At 38.2% G+C, this 21,016-nt stretch overlaps 1 protein-coding gene across 9 annotated transcripts in view; it reads right to left on the minus strand.

The window, feature by feature from the left end:
* LOC137262268 (EF-hand calcium-binding domain-containing protein 4B-like) overlaps positions 1–21,016 on the minus strand; it is a 79,369-nt gene that overhangs the window by 31,287 nt on the left and 27,066 nt on the right. For 2 of the 9 annotated variants that reach the window (XM_067800081.1, XM_067800079.1), the window contains exons 3-6: positions 19,056–19,508; positions 18,450–18,687; positions 12,205–12,367; positions 4,931–5,077 (exon numbers count right to left, since the gene is read on the minus strand). In XM_067800081.1, the coding sequence (XP_067656182.1) occupies positions 4,931–5,077; positions 12,205–12,367; positions 18,450–18,675 (536 nt within the window). In that variant the 5' untranslated portion in view covers positions 18,676–18,687; positions 19,056–19,508. Of the gene's footprint in view, positions 1–4,930; positions 5,078–12,204; positions 12,368–15,494; positions 15,603–18,449; positions 18,839–19,055; positions 19,509–20,402; positions 20,537–21,016 lie in introns of those variants that run through there. The other 7 variants (XM_067800077.1, XM_067800076.1, XM_067800075.1 and 4 more) reach the window with 6 other exon arrangements.

Consider the following 21,016-nt stretch of genomic DNA (forward strand, 5'->3'; position numbering starts at 1 on the left):
CAAATAATAAAAACTTCTAAATTTTGAAAACTATATCATAGCCTATATTTTCTATGTATTAATATTTGAAATATTCATGAATGGTAAATTAACTAGTTTTCTTCTTATCTGTGTCTGATAACTTGTACTATCTTTTCCTTGGTATCCAGTTTTCAAACTATTCCCTGGGGCCATCTAAACTGACAGATTCTCCACATCCTGAATATTATATTATACATGATTACAGCCTGACACGATCTGTCACTTCCTCTCTGACACACACATCTAAAGTTCACCCTAAAACTTCTGTCTCCCATCGAATGTATCCAAGACAACACTGGCCTACAAAAAAATATTTAAATATGGTGCATATCCTTTTCTATCAAATAACCCTGTGCTCTGGTGAATTCAATAACAGACCATCAACTGACTTTGCACTGAAAGATGAGATACAAAACACACTGTTATTTACATCATTGCTTGGGCTTATGTAATCAGGTTACCTGGCTGATGAAAAGGCTTACCTGTTGATGAGCTGATACAGGTGAGAAGTGCCAGGTCCCTTGAGAGACGAGGTTACAATGAGGCAAGCAGTGGAGTTTTTCACCTCCCGTGTCACCACAATGAGACAGTGACACTACCTAGACTTGCTGCAGGCTCTACAAATAGCCTCAAATATTTCCTGTTGGACTGCAGATACGACTACCATTTCCCATACTTAAACATGAGTTATGACTGTCGTTGTGCTTAGATCTCTATGGGAAACATGCCCCTGACATCTTAACCACAGTTTCAGGAAAGCTTAAGGACATAACCCAACAAAACTGCATCTTAGCATGGCATCTTGAGCAACTAACGACTCTGAAACCCACCCACTAATGTGTGGTGTATTTTTCACGAATCAGCCATGTCATGCTGTCTTTTTGTCAGGGACAGACAACCCACTGTTCAAATATCAAACACATGAAGACAGGCAAACATCATCTCTTTTTAACATTTAAAATTTTTTTAACATTAAGCAACCATGTCCCAAAAATTAATTATTTCTGAAAAGAGATTTGTTGCAATGCTTAGTATCTTCCCCTAAACATATTGACCTGACAACCCACACTCATGTATCTGACATATCAAAAGTCAAATTTTCTTTCAAAGATTTAACAATTCTTTAACTTTAAACTGCAAAGTCCAAATATGAAAAAAATGTCAAAATATTTTTACATCTGAAAAGAGATTTGTTGCAATGCTAGTAGTTTTCTCCCCACACATTGACCTGACGAGGTCACCAGTCTTGACTCACATCATGGTTGAAAGAAGGGAGGGGCAGGTAGTTGAGCAGCCACGCTGGAGGAACTCCACTTAACCTCAGCATATACATTAAGACAACAGATGTGATAAAGCAAAAGGGGAAGGCCCAAGTGGGTTGTTATCTGGGTCACTCAAAGAGACTTGAGTGTGCACTCTGAAAGGTTGTCATGGTGATAGGGATACTGCAATAAATATTCAAGCCTGCATGACAGCTGTATCTTTGTGTGACGCTCCCTTTCAATGCATCAGAGAGAAATAATAAACAGAAATCATCCTCAAACATAGACTAAATCTTAGTCACCAAAATGACAATATTTTACATTTTTAGAAGATATCTAATTCATTCCAGCCATACATCAGTCATAACTTATTTACTTTCATATTTAGATATACTTCTGAATAATATAAATAATTCACAACTTTTAGCAACATTCCATCAATATCATGGGGGGTGGGGGATACTATAAATTGGCTTCACACATTGTACCCATGAGGGGAGTAGAACTTGGGTCTTTAGCGCAACAAGCGAACACTTTAACTATGAGGCTAATTCCCGATGCCTGGAACTCGAGTCTTACCAAGACTTGTGTATTATTAAACCATCTCTTAATATACAGTGGTGTGCAAGTGCAGATAAATACCGCTTTTAGCAATGGACCAATTATGGTCACAAACGAAATGGACTTCTATGTGGAATTGCAGCCAAAAGTCTTTTTATGAAGGATAAACCTGTGCCACCCCACGGGTCATGTGACATATATTCATAAAAAACAGGAGGTGGGGAAGCCTATTGGTTAAAGCATTGGTATATCAAGGAGAAGATCTGGGTTCAATTCTCACATGGGTACAATGTGTGAGGCCCATTTCTGGTGTCCCCACAATGATATCGCTGGTATATTGCTAAAAATTGCTAAAATTTAACTCACTCACGCCAGCAATGTAAATTCATAAAGTTAAATGTTATTAGTAGTACGTTATAGGTATAATGTGTTAAGTGAGAGCACAGACCATCCATGAATGTTGTTTTATGCCGTAACAGTGACACCTGTCTTAACATCAATGTCACATGTCAATACTAATGAGATGGCAATCTATTTTCTTTCAGCATGTATTTTCTTTCTTTCACAGGAACATGTTTCTGTACATAACTAATCTCATAGTTAAGCAGAGCAATAACTTGATCCTTATCCTGTATCTAGATGGTTCATCTGGTAGATCACCAGCCTAATACATCTTCTAATTACCTATCATCGTAAACAGAATAATAACAAATCCGTATGACATGATGTTGGAATGTAGAGTGCTCAACATTAAGAATATATAATAAATACGACACTAAAACAGTGAAGCTGCTTGAATCAAAAGACACCCCAAGAATCACAGCCCTGATTGCAGCAATATTCCAGCTATATGACAGCATAAACGAAAGAGAGTCTGTATCAGAAAATCCAATAAGTGACATGATGAGCAATGACCTACACAACTCTCAACTAGGTCGGCAAGTATTAATATTGCTTCTTACATGAAATATCAATTGAAGAAAACTCAAAATTAGATCTTCACTTGTTTCCAAGAATTCTCCCAAAGAAACAGGCATAGTAGGACAGGGAATTGTTACTTTGGAATTTCTACAGAAACTCAGCAGGGTACGAACAATTCATACTCAGTGGCCATTGTAAGCGACCGTTCATAATATATGGCTAGCTGGGCATGGTGATGATTTTAAGGTGGGGTCACCTATTTTGTTTGGAGGAGTCATCAATTTTGTACATATGTCCTTGAGAAGGTTCACTGATTTTTTACCTGGCAAGCAGGGGGAAGGTAGTGGGGGGGGAGGTGTCAGGTCACTTACTTTGTACATTAATTTAAGTGGGGTCGTTCACATATTGTATATACAACTCCATAAAATTCATCACCCCCATATCCCACAGCCATAAATTATGAACAGACCTTAACTAGAGTGTTTCATTAGAGAAGAGATCAGTTAGTGACACTGTACAGCATGCCATGTTAAGGTGTTCGAGAACTAGGGTGGTTTGTAAGAGAAGAAATCAGGAATGAAATATTACGCTTCTATAATTATTTTTAAGGAGAACAAATATCTCAATTTCCTGGTTCAAATAATATTTCACCAAGCACAAGGATTACCAGAGTGAACCAAATGTAAGTAACAAATCATGGACAGATACAGCTCCAGTAATACAGCACTAACAACTGAGAGATGTACAAGCCACGAGGAGTTGTCTCCCTTCTTCAACCCTGACAACTTCCCAAAACACAACTGAGAGATGTACAAGCCACGAGGAGTTGTCTCCCTTCTTCAACCCTGACAACTTCCCAAAACACAAGTGGTCAACTATAAAATCTCTGTTCAGAGTAGTGAAAGCCCTGTTAACAAACTTGCTAGTGGAAGTGTTACATGGAATACATGCTGAAACTGATGAGAATAGAAAACAATAATGCTCACGTTTACCTTGGATACATATAATGAGGGACAAACACTGGGGTTCAAAAATCCCATCACCTGATGCCTAGTCAATTTAAAATTCGGGCAATCAAATAATGGTATCTTACTTGTCCATGGGCTACGAGATAATTTCCACTCATGGTTTGAAATTGCAAACAAACTTGGATTTCAGTACCTTTAGAATTAGTCAATTAGTCACTTTCTTAAAGTCACTTGCCCAGTGGGCACTTGTGTGTTGTCAGCATCCTGTTCCACTTTGTCACTTTCATTACTTACTGTATATGGCATTTATAGCCTTAACTGGTCACCCCCTTTGGCTGTGTCTGCCATCGACTGTTCCTAGGATTAAGGGCTACTGTTTGTTTACCTGTCCATCGTAATGATAACTCAGTGTCCAAATACTTCTACCTCAAGCTCCAGGAGACAATCCATAATTACTATACTTCATTCGATCATAATTACTCTGGATCCATTTACCATCATGGGTTCTTTTCAAGTCTGATTGTAAGACATATCTTGTGTATGGTATCTCAACGTGCAAACAACATCATAACTGATTCAGCTAGAAACTTCTTTAACCACAACGGTCCCCTAGACTAACAACTAGACTCTGAAATGAACATATTTCACAGAAAAAAAGCTCAAAGTAAAATAATGAAATAAAACAAAGAGGAGCCATAAGACTTTGTTCATTTTCAGAATGAAATCTAGACTTGCCACATTTCGTAGACTTGCTGTTCTTGAATATGTTTGCTTTAGGGTCTGAACGACAGACTAAATGGTCCTCTTACAGATGACCACTTGGCATTTAAGAGAGAGTGAGTGAGTTTATTTTTACGCCACACTCAGCAATATTCAAGCTACTAGTATATGGTGGTGATCTGTAAATAATCAAGTCTCGACCAGACAATCCACTGATCAAGTGCAGTTGGGAACCGATGACATGTGTCAACCATGTGAGCTGCCTGATCAGCTGATTCCGTTAGTCGCCTCTTACGACAAGCATGTGGCAAGCATGGGTTGCTGAAGACCTAATCTACTCCGGATCTTCACAGGTCTCTCGCATTTTGGAAGACAACAAGGGTCTAATGTTAATGTGTGCATGTGCAGCTATTGCTGTTGTTGTGTTTGTTCCAAACTATACAAGCCATGTTTCAGTGGACCTGATATTATACATACCAGCGGAGAGCTGCTTCCAGACTGTCAAAGTCGTTCTGGGACTGTTTGATGTTGTTTGTTACTCGAATCAGGAAGTCCTCAAAATCCCCCAGAAGTTCCGGCTCATCTGCACGAAGCTTTACCCATAATGCCTTGATTGTTTCGTCACTGGTGATGAAAATAAACTCAAAATTATGATTGGTCAAACACAAAAACTCCATGGGACTAAGTAGGTCAGCAGCAGTACAAGTGGATTCAGTAAACATTCAAATCACTTTAGTGGTATTTCAGCATTATCATGGCAGGAGACACCAGAATTTGGCTTCATGTATTGCACCCATATAAGACATCAAACAAAGCTCTTTAGCAAGACCACCGAGCTACCTCATTCCTTAGTGACTGCCCAACTACTGCTCATATAGGCAATGAAATAGGGCAATAGATATTATTAACACATATTAACCATTATTTACCCTCAAAACCTGTAGCTAGAGACTGATCTCTGGCTGTAACCAACAGTATATTATAGTTGTGAACTCTACAGCCTTGACAGGTTGACATGACCTGTTTCATTTGAATATGTCATGAGCTGGATTCACACAATGACCTTGAACATTTCACATGACCTGTCTCATTTGAATATGCCACAGGCTGGATTCACTAAATGACCTTCAATGTTTGACATGGTCTGTCTCATTTGAATAAGGCATACTAACACCACACGAAGACCATATATTTGGTGTGAAGTCTAACAAATTTGATTTCCATAAGACACGGTTTTGCATATGACTGAAAAAAATGCACAAAAGCAAGACAATACATGTATCTGAATCTGAAACATCTCATTAAAGAGTGGTTGTTTTGTCAATACAGTTACTTAACAATGAGAATGAGGGCAAGAAAAATGTCAGTGCATATTCAAGAAAAACAGACGTTTTGTGGAATAAATGACAAGAACTTTTTATATCATGTAAATACCATGAAACCTTTTATGAAAACATTGGCCTGAAATAAAACCTTACATTTCATGTAAACAACACATGCAATTTCACCTGCACCTTTTCAAAAATAAGTGCTTATTTTTAACACATCAGAAAGCATTGAGTTTCAACTTCAGTTTTAGTATGCAACAAAAAACATTTTTGATGCCACACCACCAGTGTGCAAAATGGCCACTGGCCCATTAGCCTTTGTCTAGTAAAACTTCACTCGGGCCAATAAATCTCCACTGTCAATGGCCCGAATGGCTAGTGAATTTTCATGGGGTCATTTTTTTTTAAATATATCACTCTCTCTTTGACTTGTGTAATACATTTTTAAATCATGCAAGTGTATGGCGTAACAAAAGTCTTCATCAGACATGCATTAGCAGCTTAATGATGAAACGCATGTCTACATTCAAATTTCAGGCCAGAGAATTATTTTGTGGAACTTTCAGACATAGCTAGCCCAACTGGCTAGTAAACTATGGAAACTATTTCAGACACTGCACACTACAAGGAGTTATGATGGCTTTAGTCTGAAGCTTTAGTCCCTCTCTGACTTTTTCCATGCAAATTACAAATCATATTTCTTGAAAACACTGGGGTTCAAACATTTTTAAAGGCACTTGCCACAGGGCAAAAGACTTTAAGAAACTAACTTGTCCTGACTAATTATCCACTTGCCCTGATTTTCTTTAATCTTCAAGTCAAATAATCTCAAGCCAAAATTTATGTAATAGGTAATTTAATAAATGATGGCATATTTATAATATTTCCATCTGTGACCATCACAACATCCCCATGAAATGCTATGCTGATTTCATACCTGAATGATAATCAATACAGCTCATCCCAGCACAACTGTGTCCCTGATATTGTGTAACATATGTAATCAACAGTTTATCTTGCACTCAGAAAGACACAGATATATATATATATATCCTGCATTGATCGTCAGCTTGCCAAAACGATAAATAGAGTTCCACATGACTGATTTTGTGAAGCGATCATGTCAGTGTTACCTGCCCAAAAGGATTGATTAATTAGTCGTAAATTACTAAAGCTGACAGAATCAATTCAGAACATGTTTATACAATCTATCAAACAATTAGCTTCCTAAATGAAAATCAACAAAGTTTTGAGTTTCTTGATCAAGTCCTTGCTACTGATTCTAGCTTAACATACATTTTTGTGTTTGATGTTTAGTCCAGCAAGATGATGGAATCTGGACCTGGCAATCTAGTGATTAACATCATAAGCTTTACAACTGATACAGAGTCATGTTGCGACACAGACATCTAGCCTGATCACCTGATCCTGTAAAACGTGTCTTATAACAAGCATGCACTGCTGAAGATCTATTCTACCCAGGATTTGAGAGAGGGAAGTTTACCATGTGAGCTCTTTGACTGGTTGATTAATGGGTTTCACTTTTTCCTTTTTCAATAGAGGCTAAAATATCAATACATTCAGTTCCTCATATTGAGTTTGTTCTATGATTTATGGGACAAAGCTGTTACACACAGAAAACAGAATGTGAACATATTGAAATTCCTTATGTGTAATTTGTCATGTTTATCCTTGTAAAACACTACGGCATTACATTTGTACATTCAGATAATGGTTTCAGCTAATATATAAAGATATCAGATTAAACAAGAAAAAGTTCGGTCTTCTCCACTACCATGACTTTTGAGTTACCAGACGTGTACACCCAGGAATAGAACACAGATGGCAGAGTTGTAGCTGTGCCATATTAACCATTGATACTGTAGGCATGCCATCAGCCAATTATACTGTAATCATGCCATTAGGGACTAATACTGTAATTGTGCCATTAACCATTGATACTGTAGGCATGCCATCAGCCAATTATGCTGTAATCATGCCATTAGGGACTAATACTGTAATTGTGCCATTAACCATTGATATTGTAGGCATGCCATCAGCCAATTATGCTGTAATCATGCCACTAGGGACTAATACTGTAATCATGCCATTAGGGATAAATACTGTAATTGTGCCATTAACCATTGATACTGTAGGCATGCCATCAGTCAGTTATATTGTAATCGTGCCATTAGGGACTAATACTGTAGCTGTACCATTAGACATTGATACTGTAGCTGTACCATTAGCCATTGACACTGTAGCTGTACCATTAGCCATTGATACTGTAGCTGTACAATTAGCCATTGATACTGTAGCCATTGACACTGTAGCCGTACCATTAGCCATTGATACTGTAGCTGTACATTAGCCATTGATACTGTAGCTGTACCATTAGGGACTAATACTGTAGATGTACCATTAGGATCTCTGCCCACTAGGATCTCTGCCCACTATGAATTTTGCTGACTAGGATTTCTGCCCACAAGGATCTCCACCCACTATAGGAGCTCTGCTTATAGTAATTCTGCCCACAAGGATCTCTGACCTCTAGGATCTCCCTGGGGTCAACTAAGGCATCCAGTGTCAACTAAGGCACCCAAGGTTAACTAAAGGCACCCAAGGTCTAATAGGCTACACCTTCCCCGGCACAAGGACACTGACCAAGTCTGAGAGGTTTGCCTCAGCCTTTTGTTAACTAATCCATACATTATGTTCGGGCTACTGAAAGCAATAGAGCACCTGGCTAATTTATATGAGCACTTTAATTAAAAATAACAACAACAGAACATACAATAGAGACAATATGCCTTGAATAACATTTCCCCCTCCCATCAATCCCCTCAATACATATGCTGACATCTAGACATTTAAGTGCATATTGATCCAGCAGGACCTCTATCATACATGTGACCCATATGCTCAGCTCAGGCACAGTTCTTTCACTCACAGGCCCTCACACAGCATAATAAAGTCACATTGTACATGGCAAGTCATGTTACCTACAGCTGTCTACATGACCTAGTTCCACTTTGATATACAGTTATGTTTGTGGAGACTGGCAACGTACATCCTACATGCACTTCAACGTAACCTGTATCTTACTAGCAGTTCATTGATAGCCATTAATGCTCAACAGCCATTAAGTCTATAACAACACTAAAACAGTGGTATACACTGAAACCCACATTCATTGCTGGGTAATTAACAATGTGACTTGTTTGAATTTTACAGAAACAAAGTTTTTATTTGCCATGGGTACTTCAGTTATCAAACTTAAACATCTTATATTTAATCTATTTGTTTTACACTTGATATAATCAAGCCCAGAAATGGGCTTCAAACATTGTACACATGTGGGGAATTGACCCCGGGTCTTGGGTGTGACGAAGGAAAGCTTTAACCACTAGGTCCAAATCACAATACAGATGAAGGTTTCAGTTATATAAGGCCCAAGAACTAAGACTAATCAGAGGCCCTAGGGACAGATAAGAAACATATTCATATCCCCTCTTGTGTAATGTTCTGTCATGTCTAAAACCCTGGTGCCTTGAACATGTTCTCAAAGACAATGAAAGACAAAGACCCCTCTCACACCCAAAAGGTTTGTTTGTTTGTTTGTTTGTTTGTTTGTTTGTTTGTTTGTTCACCATACTCAGAAATATTCCAGCTATATGGCAGCAGTCTGTAAATACTAAATCTTGACCAGACAATCCAGAGATCATTAGCATGAGCATCAATCTAAGCAACTGGGACTCAATGGCATATGTATGTCTGATCATTCACCATTGATTACTGAAGACAAGAGTGCTGTTCAACAAAAACAACCTTAGCACTAAGATTACATTCCGTCTATGTTAAGGTATGGGAGTTCTAGTCACCTTAGAACTAAGATCGCTTTGTACAGCATCACCAAGTTCAACACAGATCTTCATGGGTCCCATCCAACAGGTACCCTTGCCATTTTGTACCCTTACAGACGAGATGTATTTCTATGCGGAATCTGTTTAAACAGACAACTGGGACTGATCACTGTCTGGTTTTGACATTGTGTATTTACTATATATGATGATTACTTGGAGCTGTGTTTACCAGTAAATGCACTGCACTCTAGCATCCTACATAGTAACAGACACCAGTTCGTGGCTACATCGGGTAGCTTCCCAAAGACCCAGATTCAAATCCCCACATGAAGTCCATTTCTGTCATATCCCACTGTGATGTTGCAGGAATATTGCCAACAGTGACTCAAAATCACTCACTTTTGGCTATATTGATACATGTTTGATCAGAAAAATTTGATAATTTGAGTAAAAACCGATATTCTGGCAAGAAAGTACGGAAGGGAAGCAACTCGATCATGGGTGAGTGTACATTTACATCTTCTTCAAAGGGAACTACAAAAGGTATTCCAGTGTTCCACTGTTATTCGCACAGAAGGAAACAAGAATAATAGGCTTGAGTCAGGACTACTGCTAGACACATATTAGATTATCCTGCACACTAAACGCATTTGTGACAAGAGAGGCAGTACAACGAATTGGGCGAGTACACTTATGCACGCACAATACATACTAACTGTGACATGAAATCAACACCGCATATTCCTTCGAATGGTAAGACTGCAATTTCAGGCATAAGATACTGATATTCCACGCTAACCTTTAGTTAAGACGAAGACAAATAGATGACTGGGGCATTGACAAGCATTTTAGATATTCAACAATTTTGTTAATAAAAACCCTGGAAAATGTCATTTGCTTCGTGAAATGGATCGGTGGTCCTAAACATATTGACTCAGTATATTGTGTTGATTCAATTCGTTGGGATTGTACCTGTTCCCAAATCAAGTGTGCTATAACAATTCATGCATGAAACGCATGGGGGAAAATGAACTTCTCTATATTTATCACACAGCCTGTCTCCCTCTTGTTTCAAGTGGATCGTTCTGTGGGGCGTTCCCAAGTATACAAATTGGGGTCATTTGTCAGGTCGTGGATCATCTTATATGTGTTTACCAGTAGGACAAAATTCATGAATGTTAATTAGTTAATGTGCTGAAATAAACCCATCCTCCTTTGAGTCTGGTCTAATAAGTTGGCAAGGAAATTGAACAGAAAAAAATAACAATATCTTGACCTCTTAATGACAGCATTCCAGTTTACAGCAAAATAAGACAAAGTTTCAGCAAGAATAATTAACTCAGACATTCAAGAAGATGGTGACAAAAAAACCCAGAAACATATAACCTGGTTGTAACTTGGATGTAACTTAAAAAATGATAAGTTGCTATCCATAGAGTTATAAAAAAAGTCACATGTTTTTTATGGTCTTTAAGTTGAGCTCCAAAGACAAACATGATCAACACGGTACTACTCTGTGCCTGTCCCACTTACAAGGATGCTATGTGGACATTGGCCAAGGGGATTATAATGACCAGTCCGGCTCAGTGAATGCATGAGATAGCAGTCAGCTGTGACCGTGGCAACCAGCACCACCCCAGATGTTGCCAGATCAATGAAAATGAATGACAAAAATTGGCATTCTCTAATACTTTGAGGTATAGATATATTGTAGGTAATTCAGATCCATTGACAGCACTGAGAAACAACACTAAACATGTTTTTAGGAAATTATCATGATTATATCGTACATAAGGTGGGTGTTTACTGAAAACTGGTAAACATATTGGTCTAAGAGAAATTATGATTCACTGTAAATACAACATGACCATGTCTGTGGTTACTAAAATCACATGAAAATTCTGGTCTAACTATATAATAGATCCAGTCTAACAGAAATTATCATGTGTATGTTGCAAATACACCTTGATAAAGGTGTTCTTTATTAACAACAGGTAAACATATCGGCTTAGAGAAGTTATGATAGCTTTGTACTGACGACGGCACATACAGGTGTACACAATACTTTCCAAACTTTTCTTGCTTGCTGGGCTAGCTATGCCTCAAAGCTACTTGCCCACAAAATAATTCACAAGCCAGAAATTCAAATGTTGACATGGGTTTTATCATTAAACTGCTAACATGATGAGAATTTTTCTCAGGCCATAATCTTGCATGATTTAAAAGAGCATCATATCTCAAGTCCGAGAGAGTGATATATTTACAAAATGACCCCTTGAAATTTCACTAACCAGTCACACCAGTGACTGTGGAGATATACCGGTCTGACTGATCTTTTACTAGCCATGGGCTAGCAGGCCAGTAACTATTTCGAACACTCTGTGTACACCCTGGTGTGTGAGATTCACCCCAGCTGCCATTCTGAATACATGTGAAATGAACATCTTGATATAAGTGATACACCTTGCTTGACACAGTAAACATCCAGGTGTTATAGTGAAATCTCGGAACTTTGTTGAACATCCCAGTGGCACAGAAATCAATATTACTCTAAACTTACTCATGGAAATATCTTTTGGCACCAACATTGGACATCATCTCCTGGAAGTGTTTCTCCACCTCCACAGAATTGGTGCCATCGTCTTTGTCCTCGTAAACCCGCTCATCCCCTTCCTCCTCCTCCATCGACGACGTCCCTGTCGGTTTCATCCCCAGAAAACTGCCTGGAACAGCGGAGAAGTAGCAACAGTTAGATGCAATCTTCAGTAACCACACCAGGAAGTAGTAACAGGACAGGGGTCAACCACATCAGGATATATAACTATTTACAGCTGACATACATAAACACAAAACCTGCGGGGAATCATGGATAAATTGATGCTCATTATATCAGTCATTGGATTGTCAGGTCAAGATTTCATTACTGATAGACTGAGTGAGTGAGTGAATTTTAGTTCTACGCCACTTTTCGCAATATTCCAGCTGTATCCCTCCTGGGGACATCAGGAATGGGCTTCACACATTGCACCCATGTAGGGAATCAAACCTGGGTCTTCAGCGTGATGAGCAAACGCATTAACCACTAGGTTACGCTAACACCCCTTGACATGCTGAGGGCAGCATGAGACCAACAAAACATTCAATAATCAGCTCTACACCAGCCTGCAATAATAAAGTCTTGTTCCAACAGCTAATGGTTGACAATGAGAGCTAAGATCCATTGTAATTGAGATCAGTCACAAATTATGATCACCCAAACTTAAATGGAAAAAAAAAATTACAAAAAGTACCAAAACTTCCCTGATCTGGAATTCTAACACTCTGTCTCACAGCTCAGCTCCCGTTGCGAAAAAAGATATGAACTGCTATCCATTAACATATATAAAAAGATTATTGTTATACAGATTGAGGGGTTATTGAAATCAAAAGCTGGCCCAGAATGAGCATGATTATAATCTTAGGAACATGGCAGTTGAAGCTGACTTGTTTGTCACACTGGGAGACATTTGTGACTGTCGATCTGTCTCAATATAGCAGCTTGACACACAATACACTCTTTAAGTCTTTTATCCAGGGAATATAAACAACATGTCTAGTACATAAAACATCATCACTGTCATAACTCATGTCCTCCTTCATAGAACTACTTCTTTGAGAGGCATGTTTAGAAATTGGTGAATCAGATAAGGACAAACTTCAAGGATGAAGAACTTCTTTAATCAGATGTTGCAATGTTTCAATAAAGATTCTTGTACCAATGGCAAGCAAGTATGATACAACGATACAAGAATATGTATCGAAACATTGCAACATCCAAATAATGAAGTTGTTCATCCGTAAAGTTTGTTCTTACCTCGTAGAACAGTTAATAATCAGAACACAAAATAATGATCAGCTGAAATTTTACAATTCATGACACCAATACAATGATGAAACACTATTACAACTAAAATGTCAATTCTGATCAATTTTCAAACATGGAGTTTTACATAAAGAGTACATTGTGTATGTCTGTGGTTAACATAACAGAAAATCAATATTGTGTAATTTGGTTTAATGAGTGAAACAAATCGTGCATGATACTGAGTCATAGCTTCTGCAGCTAATGCAAACATCAACTGCAAAATGAAAATGTATTTCAATATGTGGACAGATTTTTTTAATCTATTATAAAACTTATACATTTCACATAGAGGGTGCAAGAGGTTATTTGCAACAAACAGACAGTGATAAGTGGCATGTACCTTTAATAGCCAGAATAACGTGCTAGAGACCTTTTCTCACGTAGAACTGCCATGAAGGAAGTACTAGTGTGGTACTGTCTCTTTTACCACATTAACGTACATAGGGCTGCAACCCTAGTTTCGATTTTCAACAACCATTATCATTATTTCAATTGGCAATTGGAATACCTATTTCCATTTTTTCCACACAGTGACAACGTAGTTTATAATCCAACTGGACCAGTAATTAGCGCTGGAATATCGCGAAATGTGATTGGTTGGAGATGGGCTATTTATCCAGTGAGCATTATAGTTAGTAGACATCACCAAGTGGAGATTGATTTCACACTTAAAAAGGTGACTCACTTTGAAGAACTGAATCGAAAATAAAAAATTGAGGGTCCAGTATCGAAAATCGAATCGAATTGAGATATGTGTAAATCGTTACAACTCTAGTTATGTCACATCACACAAACACATATAATGAATATACATATATGTATTTAAGTATGTGAGTGCATGCATGTATGTAAGTATGTGAGTGAATGCATGAGTGCATGAGAGTGCATGCATGTGAGTGCATGTGAGTGCATGTATGTGTTTAAGTATGTGAGTGCATGAATGTGTGTATGTGAGTGCATGCATGTGTTTATGTGAGTACATGCATGTGTGTATGTGAGTGCATGTATGTGTGTAAGTATGTGAGTGCCTGCATGTTTTTGTATGAATAAAAGCAACATAAACATAATGAAAATGAATTTAACATTGAAAAATTGAAACAATACTAGAAAAAGCAGAAAAAGCAAATGTGCAATAAATGTGATTTGAAAAGCAAAGTATGCAAGTTATAAGCATTACCTGATCAACAATACAATCAAATATGTCCTACCTAAACAATGAGCACTAAGCACAACATTATAAGTGGTCAGCAAACAACAGCAGAGAGATGTCCGATGAGAGAGATGTACATCTTCACAGGCATATGCATAAGAACTGACAAGCTTCAGATGTAAAGCACGTATCATTCATAAGCACTGACAAGCTTCAGTTGTAAAGAATGTATCATTCATAGGCACTGACAAGCTTCACCAAAGAATACCTGTGCTGTTCTCTTCAGATGTAAAGCAGTTATCATTAATAAGCAAGTTGTGCAATTACAGCTTCGGCTTTAGCAAACGCTGCTTTGATAATTAGTACAGCCTCAAAAATAGATAATATAAGGTATGCTTTGATAGTACACAATTACTGGGTTCACTGTTCTCAAATATAGCCAACACAATGTATGCTTTGAACAATACTACAGTCTCACAGTTAGTACATTTTCAGTTATAAAGTTAGCTAACACAAGATATGCTTTGACAATACCCAATTACAGGGTTCACCGTGAATTACAGCGGTCAGGAAAACAGCAATCATGCAGGCAGACTACATGCATACAGCACTCAGACAAACAGCAGACTACATGGATACAGCACTCAGACAAACAGCAGACTACATGGATACAGTACCAAGACAAACAGCAGAAACAAAGGCAGGCTACATGAATACAGCGCTCAGACAATCAGCAGACACAAATACAGCCTTCATGTATCAGCAAAAGCCTGCTGCATCTACTGATTATACATACGATGCATGGACTGTAATTTTTTACGCCGAAAACTGTGAGCATTCCTTTCTGACGGATTTGATGGTTCACGCTTGACAGACACTTTATCCATTTTCACCCTTATTCTTTCTGTCAATCACAGACACATATTATGGATGATTCAATGGACAGCTGGACTTTTGAGTCCAGCAAGCAGAAAAGGTCCTACTGCTGATACTGCACTAAAACTGACGTCTGCCGCTGGAATGTTGCTGAAAATTGGCCAGTTGGCATCAGCCTTTACTTGGACATGGTCTGTAAATGAGTGACTTCAGTTTTACGCCATACTCAGCAATACTCCAGCTATAAGGCTGCAGGGTTATGAAGTCAGTCCTCAGGCAGTCCTCATTTTACATTTTTCAAGTAAAGTCCAAGGTTTTTGTTTGGTACAATGCTTATAAGCTTGAAAGTTCAAATGAAGGGACTGGAAAAAGTGTCAAAAGTAACCCTAGAGGGTTCAAATTTCCTTATAATCAGATCTTTTACTCCAATTGAAGGTCAAGGTTTGAAGACAACTTATGTCAGTGTGAAACACGACCACCCAACCAAAATAAAGTTTGGGCTTTTTTTCATCCCAGTACATTTGAACAAATGATTTGGCTTCTTCAATTCATTGACTTGATCCTGAAACTTTGATTTCAGCCACAGGAAAATGCCATAGAGCATAAATGCATACTAAACACTACATGACCCTTCCAGCTGTGAAAGCCATGATGCTCAGAATCCACATGTCTAAAATATCTCAAATGTTTCTGCAGTCAGGTATTCTAAACTATATCAGATAAATTTGTCTAGAAGCCTTTATGCAACAGCATCACTCACTGATGACTAAACAAAATGCTCACCTGATTTATAAACCTCTGGTGACATCACTCTCTTGTTCTTGCGAGGTAATATTTCTTATCATATCCCGATGCCCGTCAATGAAGTGGCATTACTTTAATATTGTCCCTCTGCCACCGAATTTTGAATAATTACTTGTTTTGAAGATTGATATGGCTTTGTCTTGCCATCTCTGAATATGGTTGTAAAATAAGACATCATTGACAATTTCGGTATCGACACCCAGTTTCAAACCCTCTTTGTTTACTAGCTTGGCGTTTTTATCCACTAGGATATGAAGGATTGCTGTGAAGAATTACATTGTTTCTCAGTATGAACCGTGTGTTCCTCACAAGACGGTTAGTGCCAGCAGCGCACATGCAGAGCACAGACAGTGCGTGCAGACCAAGTGCACTGCACATGCATGGCGAGGCGTCGGCTGCCTATCTCATCCCAGTTGATTTTCATCAGTGAGTACCAAACATTGAAATAATATCTGAAGTATACCTTCAGTCAGTTTTAAGTTGGATAAAGCATGACCCATGACGCACAGTCCTCGGGAATTTCCCTCGAGAAAACAGCCTTATGGGTCATGCTTTATCCTATACGTAACCAAATGCAGAGGCACATCTACCCTGACATTGTATCAGTGTAATAGATCTGATTATAAAATCAATTTTAACATTAACATTGACGTGAATCACTGAATTCATTCGTGGGTGGGTGAGAGAAAGAGCAATGGAGAGAAAGTCAGAGAGGGATGGATGGAAAAAGACAGAGAAAAGAAGGGAGGGAAAGTGAGGGAGGAAGAAATGGAGAAAGAGGGAAAGAGAAGGGGAAAGCAAGGAGTGAAAGAAAGGGGGCCCAAAAAGAGAGGGAGAAAGAAAGAGAGAGGGAGGGAGGGAGCGAGGGAAAAAGAAACTGAGATGGAGGGAGAGAGAGTGGGCAAGAGAGGTTTTAGGTTGATATTAGGCTGATGATAGGCTGATAGATATTCTAGCAATATCACAACACTGTCACCAGAAACATGAGCATGACACTTTGTACTAGTGTGGTAAACCGAACCCAGGTATTCACCATGAAAAGTCATCACTTAAACAACCTGGCTATCTGGTTGCCCATCATCAATTACAGAAATGTGATGAAGCTGTGGCATACAAATGATATATGACAACAGAAAAACTCAGCAACAGAAATGATTTTAACAAACCAAAACAAATACTGAAGCAGCAAATGAAATATTTATATGCAGTAAGAATGAAACATATTTGTCATGAACATATGAAAGTTTTCTGTATACATCAACCTTGAAGTATACTTCTCATTTCAAATCAGTATAGTCTTCTGGTAATTTAATGTTACCAAATCAGGCAAAAGTGAGATTCAACTCACATTTATCATGTTCATAGCATCCTAGCATGCCTAAGGGAAGTAAATGTGCACAATATTAAATACAAAAAGATCATAAAAGAAGAACCACAAGGCTCTGAAGTTCACCTGAACCATAAGGAGAGAGTAAGTTTATTTTTTGTGCCGCACTCAGCAGTATTACAGCTGCATGGCAACAGTCTGTAGAGAATCGAGTCTCGACCAGACAATCCAGTTATCAACAGCATGAGCATCGATCTACACTACTGGGATACGATGACATGTATACTGATGACCAGATTGATTTCAGAGACTTTTCTTTCGCTGGGGTAATCAGTTGAATAAGTTAACATTTGGCAGACAATCAGACAGACAATGGCTGACAGATTAGACTCTACTACAGACAACATCAGTCAAGTGAGCTAACAATTAACGAATTTACGTACCAAATCTTTGTTCCAGTGGCTATCAGAGATGAGCAGAAGATTGAAAATGATTTCAGCTACATTTAAACAATTTCAGTTGTATCATATCAGAGAAGTTAAATGTGGAAGGTTGGCCCCAAACTGAGACAACTTCTGTTGTATTTTCCACTTTGGCAACATCTGTGATGGATGGTGCAGACAGGATCATAATTTGGCCAAATACATGATCCAAGGATCTTGGCATCATCCAAGGGACATAACTATGCACAAGCATAAACATTACTGTAAAATTACTTGAGTATCACAAAATGCATTTACTTACCAAATCCATCAATAAATTCCTGAAGAGTAAGAAATCCATTTCCATCGACATCCAGGGAATCAAATACCTCCTCCAACATTTCAGGAGACAAGGGGAGCTCACTCCGCAGGCGCTGCATATCCCGTTTAGAAATAACACCATTTTCCTCCTTATCACACACTTTGAACAGTTCTGTGGCCTTCTGCACCATAATCTCATGAATCTCATCTTGATCTGGTTCCGTCATTTCCTCACTTATCTGTTGTTCCATGTCGAAAATAAACGAATGACGATTTGATACTTTTCAATACAAACTGGTTCACCCTTATGAATTTGAAGTAAAGCGATAATTCCCAGTTAGCAGAAATTGATATGACACTCTTCTTATATCACATAAAATGTATTCCTTGAAAAACCAAATTAGGAGATTTTTACCCATATAAGGTAAAGACCTATATCCTAAGCATCTGACAGAGAATCTGACAGGACAGTTTCATAGAGCATGCATTAATAACCTTTTACCCTCAATGTTAGCTATAATAAGAGAAAATCATAAAATCTACACAGCTGGAATTATGACATCTAAATAAAGAAACTGTTTAGCCTTTAAATAAACAAACTGTTTACCCTTTGGTTTGCCAATACTTCCAAATCTACTGAAAGCTGTCAAGCTGGATGGAATAGGTGAACAGTTTGCAGCTATCAAAACTGTTGCTTGGGGTGATAATGATGGATAGCTCGTTGCAGAACTGCGCTAGATGTGCATGCATTACATTCCTATAAAGCACCAATCGTGATTCATTATAATATCCAACACCTGTTGTCTCAGAACACCCCTCTGCAGATAATGGAAGTGTCCACTTAATATCACAATCAATAAAGTACAGAACTTTTAACACATAAATGTTGCATCACAAAACATGAATAATATCACTTGTAAATGTTCCCAATAAAATAGACTCTTTGGCAAGAACAGGAAGACTAGTCCATTTGGAATGAAAGTGGTGTTAGGTAGTCATGTATTGCACTGTTGCTGAAGACTGAGTGGCAATCACATCGGCTCTGTCACTGACAGGTCATCTGAAAAGTAAATCAAGAGATTTATAATAAAATGTTGCTGTTGTGGCACAACCATTGAATCATTTGATGGATTTTATTTAAAAATCTTCTGCTGTGAGAGAAATTGCATGTAACATGTAACATTGTTTGCCACAGCAGTGGATTGATATTACATTTACCACTCTTATCACGTAGAGTGAGTGATAGTTTGAGAGTGATGCTGAGTCAGTCTTACTTGTTTAATCAGTACTTTGTTTCCACACTCATCAATATTCTAGCTATTTGAAGGAGGTCTGTAAATAGTCAAGTCTTGACCAGACAATCCAGTGATATTGGCATTGATCTATGCAACTGTGATACGATGACACTGTATCAACCAAGTCAGCGAGTCTGACAACCCAATCCCACGTGAGTGGGTGGATGGATGGATTTTGGATAGGGATTTGAGTGAGTGAGTGAGTGAGTGAGTGAGTGAGTGAGTGAGTGAGTGAGTGAGTGAGAGTGGGTGAGTGAGTGAGTGAGACTTTAGGACAAACTGTCCTTGTTTCATCCCTCAATGCAGGTTCACAACAAAGAGAATCTTTCAACATCTTCTGATATGCAATTGTTCGAATCACTGATCCTCACCAAACAAGCAGACATTTATATAACTACATAGGCAATCAGAGAACACAAAATCACTAAGTTTGAACACTTAGGCCACATGGCTAAACACCAAGATATGTGAGCCTAAATATATAACTCCAACTATCTTTCAACATCTTTTTGTAGGAAATTGTTCAGGTTTTGATTCCTTGATCTTCCACTGTACAAGCAGACAGTTCATCCCAAAAAATACTCAATCACTAATTTTGAACACTCAGACAGAATCATAAAGACATGTAAGCTTAAATCTGAATACAACATTGTACCTACCACAAACACAAGTAAACTTTCACAAAAGCTGGTTCCACATCACAGAATGCGTGGTAAGACAGTAGACGGTATATCTCAACAGTGATCAGAAACATATTGTGATGTATTTATGTTCTGCCACTAGCCCACACAATCACCAATAATATCATACAAACACTGGGATCAATACATAGCTGCATACTACCTAGACAACATCTGGCCGTCTGCTACTAAAGGACTGTCACTTTCCACATAACAAATGTATATTTCACATGAATATTCAGCTTTTAGTGGATATTCATTTCTCCTGGACGTCTTCATATCTTGGAATACTGGTTATGTTTTCAAACAACAAGATTTTGAGATCCCTAAAGTGGTTTGTTTCCAGGGGATGTATGACAGAGGTGTATATCCCAGCAGCACTTTTTGGGTTGGGTTTCCCAAACTCACCAATTACAAAGGCTTGGTTGAATATATTTGTTTCAGAGTTTGGATGCCAAACTTCCATGTATACCTGCAATCCATCACCTATCCCCCATTATCCAATCTTCAAAGATTATCTCCATCTTTAAATAATATCCAAGCTCACAGTATTTTTTTCCAAATATCATTACAAATTTTCACATTCTCGAATA

This window comes from Haliotis asinina, chromosome 14 (genome assembly GCF_037392515.1).
Source record: "Haliotis asinina isolate JCU_RB_2024 chromosome 14, JCU_Hal_asi_v2, whole genome shotgun sequence".
Taxonomy (NCBI): Eukaryota; Metazoa; Mollusca; class Gastropoda; order Lepetellida; family Haliotidae; genus Haliotis; species Haliotis asinina.